Raw genomic sequence first — 6,294 nt, 5'->3', positions numbered from 1 at the left:
ATAGTTCAGTTTAGTCACAATTTGTATTGTCAAATTTCGAGCTCGACTCAAGTTCGAATAAACTTAAACGAAAACCAATCGAGCTAACAAGATTACAAGAACTCGAACTCGACTCGATCGATAAGCACCCCTAAGGCCCTACTTCAGATGTGATATGTGATGCGTCCATGATGAGATTGAGAAATTGATTAGATTTGCATCAAATTTCCAAAAAAATAACTAAAAATGAAATAAAAACGTGATGGGCTGCGTTTGTTTTTTCTGGAAACGGGGACCAACTTTTTCCTCCAAAAAGAATCTCTCTCCTTATCTTCTTCCTCATTGTAAATTGTGATGATCATAAAATCATAATAATGGTGTATATAATTCACTTCACTTTTCATACTTGTCTTTCCTTTCCTAATTCCTACGGCTAATCTTTCACCCTCCCTGCTTCTTTTTCTCTCTCCTCTGTAATAAGCTCACCTAAATTTCCTTCAATTTATACTCCCTTCAACGTTTGCCACGTTTTCACTTCTCTCTCTCCAAATCATTTCCTTTAAAACAATTCTCTCTCCAGTTTGTTCCACTTTGTCGTTTTCCCCTCACCTCCACCTACACCTTATTATTTGCTGATAAACCCAACTATAAAACCCCAACTATAATCTAAATTTTTTCAGGATAAAGAGAAAATTTTTAAGAGGTTGAAAGAAATTTAAAGGAAAAAAATGGAGCGTTATGAAATAGTTAAAGATATTGGGTCTGGTAATTTTGGTGTTGCTAAACTTGTTAGAGATAAGTGGACTAATGAATTCTTGGCTATTAAGTTCATTGAAAGAGGTCAGAAGGTGAGCATTAATTTTTTAGGTTACTAATTTGATTTAAGTGCTAAAGTTGGTAGTTTTATGCTTAATGAAGATTTTAGTGTTTGATTTGATCTGGGGTTTTGATAATTTTTTGTGATTTTGAAGGTTTTGTTGTTTTTATGTTGTAGATTGATGAACATGTGCAGAGGGAAATCATGAATCACAGCTCTTTGAAGCATCCTAATATTGTAAGATTCAAGGAGGTAATTTGGTTACTTTTTTTTTGTTTTACTTGTGGATATATTATGCATTTATGCTGGATTTTTTACATGATGGTTTAATTTAGTAGTTGATTGATTTAATTTTCTTTGTAATGTTAGCTTTTAGTGTTCAAAAGGAACTAAATTGCAAGCTTGTTTAGCAATGTTCTGTTTTATTAGCAGAGTATATGGATGTTTTCTGCTTACCATTGTGTATAATTTGACAAAGTCCAATAATGGTGACATTTTATGACATTCTGGTTATTCTTCTCTAGGAGGGTTTTGCGGTTTTACTGATCAAACATGGGGTGGTTTTAAAATAAAAGCGCTAGAGATTAGACCGAGGATTTGTCAAACATTTCTCGTGTGTGCCATATGCTAAATTTTGATGTTATAGATCATTAGAGTGAATGTAGCTTTGATAGGATTGCCTTGGTAGACTTCAGGAATCATGAGTGAATGATAAAGGTTGATCAACAACTACCAGATACCATGCCAAAAATAAATGAATTGAAAAAGAAGCAAGAAGTGGACAAACCCAAGTATGGTGGAGGATGAACAAACCCACAGTCAATAGGCATACATTAGATTTTGGCTAATAATGCACACCTTAATCTTGTACCTAATGCATTTTATCATTTCCTCTGATTATTGTTATTATTACTATACTTTTTATTATTCTTATTAATTGGGGGGGGGGGGGGGGGGGGGGGTGGAGGGTTATAAAGAATGTTGTGAGAGGAAAATCAATGTTTTCTGATATAGCCTCATTTTCGATTACTTATGAATATGGTTGAAAAAACAATTCAGGAAAATGTGAAACAGACTGAGGTTACGAATGCATTGTTCAAACTCTTCGTTCTAAAGTGCTGTAGATTTAATGGTGTTATTGCAATGGTGCAGTACAAGATAAGTTGATGGCTTGTGGTGTGTGAGTCTTGAATTTGCTCTCATAAATACCAACTTTGGAGCTTATGGGTCTTTTCTTTAGTAGACTAGGTTTTGATACGGATAACGAGTTGCCACAGTAAAATGACACACCATGGTGATGAATTGTATTTGTCAGCTTCTTAGAGAGGTATATCTAAATAGTTAATGCAGAATATGGTGCAATAGAAAACTTGATGGTTCCATTACTTCAAGTTGGCAGCCTTCCCCCACAATAATAAAAAAAAGAAGGAACTATATGTAAGTGCTTTAAGCTTATTGAATTTTGCATGGGGACATGGTGTTGGCATTTTAAGTGAATCTATTCCTTGGAGCCTAGAATCAATTGCTGCCCAATCAGTTGCAGAGTAATTGCACCACTAGACTAAGAGGCTAGCTCATTGGTTTCCACTTTCCAGGGTTAACATAGTTAAAAATGCAAATCTTTTGATGTCTTCAGGAGAAAGAATATAAAAGAAAGGAGATTCTGAGTGCATAAAAAGTTGATATTGATTGGAATACTGTGTCGGACAATTGAAGGCATACTATTACAGGAATCACAATCTTTCTGCAGAAACAGAAGCAACTACTTTAGAAGACTTGAATTATGTTGCATCATTTTTTAAGAGTGAGGCTAAACAGAGAATAGTTCTCTGGAAAACATGTAGAGTAGGGTAGTTTGGTAAATTCACTATTGAACATGCTGTCTAAATAGATCTTTTCATTTTGTAACACCGTGATCTGAACTTCTCTTGCAGGTTTTGCTGACTCCTACTCATCTTGCAATAGTCATGGAATACGCTGCAGGCGGAGAGCTATTTGAACGGATATGTAATGCCGGTAGATTCAGGGAGGATGAGGTATTGAACCTTCTTTCTTGGTATAATATTTCAGAAGGAATTTTTTTATTTCAATACATTATAAACAAGTATAAATGTGTACAACCTGGATGACTATTCAGAAATTGGAATGTCCCCTCATCTTCAGTTTCTCTTGCTTCTTACCTTCTGATTCATGCTATTATAATCATCATTGTATGTTTATTTCCTTCAATCGACATAATTAGTTGGCTCTGTATTCCCCCTTCATCTCTTTATCCCTCCTCACCATAATGTGTCTTCACTCGATGTAACAGGCACGATTTTTTTTTCAGCAACTAATATCAGGAGTCAGTTATTGTCATTCAATGGTATCACTTGTGATCTTCCTTTCACCTTTTTTGCTTTTTCTTTCTTTTCATTCCTCCTAAAACTTTATTAGTCAATGTTCTGAAGGAATTCATTCTATGCAGCAAGTATGTCATAGAGATCTTAAGCTAGAAAACACACTCTTAGATGGAAGTGCTGCACCACGTGTTAAGATATGCGATTTCGGGTACTCCAAGGTAATTACTATAACATTCTACGCCCCCCCCCCCCCCCCTAAAGGAAAGTACTTTTCAATTTGTCATTGACAATAGGACTTTGATTTACACTCTAGATGCAATATGAACAAGAAGGCTCAGCATTTTTCTTTATATAGCTTGCTCACACTCCTTACAAATTACAATAGTTTACATCAGTGGTGTTTTACTTACATTATTTGCTACTTCGTGCCTTGGCTTTGCAGTCTTCAGTGTTGCATTCCCAACCAAAATCTGCTGTGGGCACACCAGCTTATATTGCACCTGAAGTGTTATCCAAGAAAGAGTATGATGGAAAGGTAATGGGGAGATTCAAGCAGATTCGTATGCTTAGTTTACAACTTTGATTGGTGCTTTTGAACATTACATCTAAGCTTTGTCTTTCTGGATTGTAGATTGCAGATGTGTGGTCATGCGGGGTCACCTTATATGTCATGCTGGTTGGGGCTTATCCCTTCGAAGATCCAGCCGACCCAAAGAACTTCAAGAAAGCCTTGATTGTAAGTTATGGGATAAACTTGAGTATTCCCCTGATTTCAACTTATAATTACCATCATCAGTCCGTTTTTCTGTTGATTAACCTAGAACTTATTATCATTACATGATGTGCAGCGAATAATTAGTGCTCAATACTCGATCCCAGACAATATTCCAATATCCCCAGAATGCAGACACCTTCTATCCCGGATATTTGTAGCTAACCCTGAGAAGGTAATTTATCTTAATATTCTGTGCACCATCTGAAATTCTGAAATGCCCTTTAATTGTCTTGTTCGGGATATTAGAGAACGGCATATAAAGGCTCTAGTCCCGAAATCATGTCACCATGGAGAGGAAGAAGATCATTTATAGTTCTTTCCTTCTGTAACACCACATCTTCTGTTTGACATTTGCATAACTTGTTTGGGGGGGGGGGGTGAATACAGAAACCTAATGGGTTTTTTTACACTGTGTACTCTGGTGTTTGTTGAATACCTACGTTGTACCCTCACTTTTTTCAAAATCTTCACAGTACACTCGTGAATTTACTAGTGTGTCAATGATGTCCTTACCATAATCTCTTTGTTTATTAATTTAGTGGGAGAAGTGTTCTCTGTGTTCTTATCTCATTTCAAAGTTTGAAAGCAATTTGATTAGTTAAAGATTCCTGTTAAGTGCAATAAGATTTGTTTATGCTAATTTCTCCCTATTTTTTTTTAACAAGACACTCAACTAATTAAATTAGTTTCCAACCTCTAAATAAAGTTTAGAACACGGAGAACATCTTACCGATGAATTTATTAAACAGAGATCTAACGCTAGGGGAATCATTGACACACTTCTAAAAGAAGCCACACAGATTCTTAGAAAAAGGTAAAGGTACAGTGTAAATGTTTTTTATACACAAGGGCAAAAATGTAAAAAACCCAAAAGCTAAGATCAGAATATGGGTTAGAAACTTGAGATATCCTAATGCATATAGTATGGAATTCAAATCTTTAGACGAAAAGTATCTTGATTTATTCTCCGGGACTAAGGTGGAACATAGTTTCTGCATTCTGTACTCTGGTAAGCTGTTGGTTAGTCATTGCTTCACACCTTGACCACTAAATAGTGTGGTCAATTTTGATTCTTCAGTGTGTTATCATTCACCCGTAAATAATTTTGGTTTTTGCTCTGGCTGATAGTTGACAATGGAGTAAAGCCTACATTATTGATGCAACTAACGAAGTTTAATCGACTTAAAATTGTGGTCTTCGAACAGAGAATAACAATTCCAGAAATCAAGAACCACCCTTGGTTTTTGAAGAACTTACCGGTGGAGCTCATGGAAGGCGGAAGCAGACAAAGCAATGATCTTAATCAACCATCCCAAAGCATTGATGAGATACTGTCAGTAATCCAAGAGGCACGACAACCTCTTCAACCGCCTAATACCAACGGACTTTTGGGTAGTTGTAGCATGGATTTCGATGATCTGGATGCTGATGTGGATCTTGATTATATAGAAAGCAGTGGCGAATTTGTATGATTATGGATATTAGTTTTTTCAAAATTACAGTGTTTACAAAATGTATCATATGTAAATCATATAATAGTTTCCCCACACAAGCAATCGAGCATCAGTTCCATGCAAAGAAATGATTAAATGAGGCTATAACTTTGCCTCATTCACTACATGTAATTCCCATTCAGTGGAATCGAGTGTATTTGTGATTCTGCCTGTCATTTCCTACACTGTTTTTAGTGTTTTAGTTGACAGTTTCTAGTTTCATTTTGTTTGTGTCTTCGTTTTGTTGAGCAAGTCAAAGATGGTGTGATCATGTGAGGTAGTGAGCTTCTTCTTGGTTTTTTCTTTTGTCTAAGGAAATAGAAACCGGGTAGCCAATAATAAAAATAAATAAAACTTACAATGAGGGAGTGTTTTGAGGAACATGGTTGCTAAAATCTATACAAATATATTAAAAGACGTGCATGATAATGTATACACGTCATGTGGCACCTTTATTATTCCATTAGAATTGTTCCACTAGAATTGTCCAATGTGTGCATAAGTCATGTCAATTAACAAAAATAAAATTAGCTTGCAACAAGATTTGAACTTGTGACCTCTTGCTACTATACATGATACAATTACCATCTCAACCAACTTTTAATCATACTTCAAGTGTCCACATTATTATATTTGTACTTTTCAAATGTTGAATTTTCCTTAATACTCTCTGATTTTTTTTTATCTTTCTCACTTTTCCGTGCACATCTCCCAATGCACATTTTTGAACTTAAATATCTTTCATTATATATTAGTAAAAAATATAACGATTGAATATTAACAATGTACTAATTGAGATGAATTAAACAAGACCCCACATGACTATATTTTTTCTTATAAATTAAAAAAAAAATGAGAAGATTCTCTCTAACTATGAATAGTGTCAAG

General features: G+C 35.1%; 1 protein-coding gene across 4 annotated transcripts; it reads left to right on the top strand.

The window, feature by feature from the left end:
• Positions 1-266: 266 nt before the first annotated feature.
• Positions 267-5,582, top strand: LOC104891940 (serine/threonine-protein kinase SAPK2). 4 transcript variants are annotated; one of them, XM_048642053.2, is made up of 9 exons: positions 267-827; positions 974-1,033; positions 2,731-2,832; positions 3,126-3,161; positions 3,264-3,356; positions 3,581-3,673; positions 3,770-3,874; positions 3,987-4,085; positions 5,119-5,582. In XM_048642053.2, the coding sequence occupies exons 1-9, from the start codon at positions 708-710 to the stop codon at positions 5,383-5,385; spliced, it is 975 nt and encodes a 324-aa protein (XP_048498010.1). In that variant the 5' UTR covers positions 267-707; the 3' UTR covers positions 5,386-5,582. The 4 variants fall into 4 exon arrangements, with proteins under 4 accessions (XP_048498010.1, XP_048498006.1, XP_048498008.1 ...); XM_048642049.2 differs by having other exon boundaries at positions 271-827; positions 3,108-3,161; XM_048642051.2 differs by having other exon boundaries at positions 271-827; positions 974-1,048.
• The last annotated feature ends 712 nt before the right edge of the window (positions 5,583-6,294 follow it).

This window comes from Beta vulgaris, chromosome 1 (genome assembly GCF_026745355.1).
Source record: "Beta vulgaris subsp. vulgaris cultivar EL10 chromosome 1, EL10.2, whole genome shotgun sequence".
Classification (NCBI taxonomy): domain Eukaryota; kingdom Viridiplantae; phylum Streptophyta; class Magnoliopsida; order Caryophyllales; family Amaranthaceae; genus Beta; species Beta vulgaris.
Note: the sequence above shows the minus strand (reverse complement) of the source record. Positions and strands in the feature narration are given on the sequence as shown.

Bases quoted from the DNA above. Each gene is read 5' to 3' on its own strand.
- LOC104891940 (XM_010677729.4), top strand. From the start codon at position 708: ATGGAGCGTTATGAAATAGTTAAAGATATTGGGTCTGGTAATTTTGGT. The intron at 1,049-2,730 runs GTAATTTGGTTA...CTTCTCTTGCAG, and splicing joins ATATTGTAAGATTCAAGGAG to GTTTTGCTGACTCCTACTCA. The intron at 3,357-3,580 runs GTAATTACTATA...TTGGCTTTGCAG, and splicing joins GCGATTTCGGGTACTCCAAG to TCTTCAGTGTTGCATTCCCA.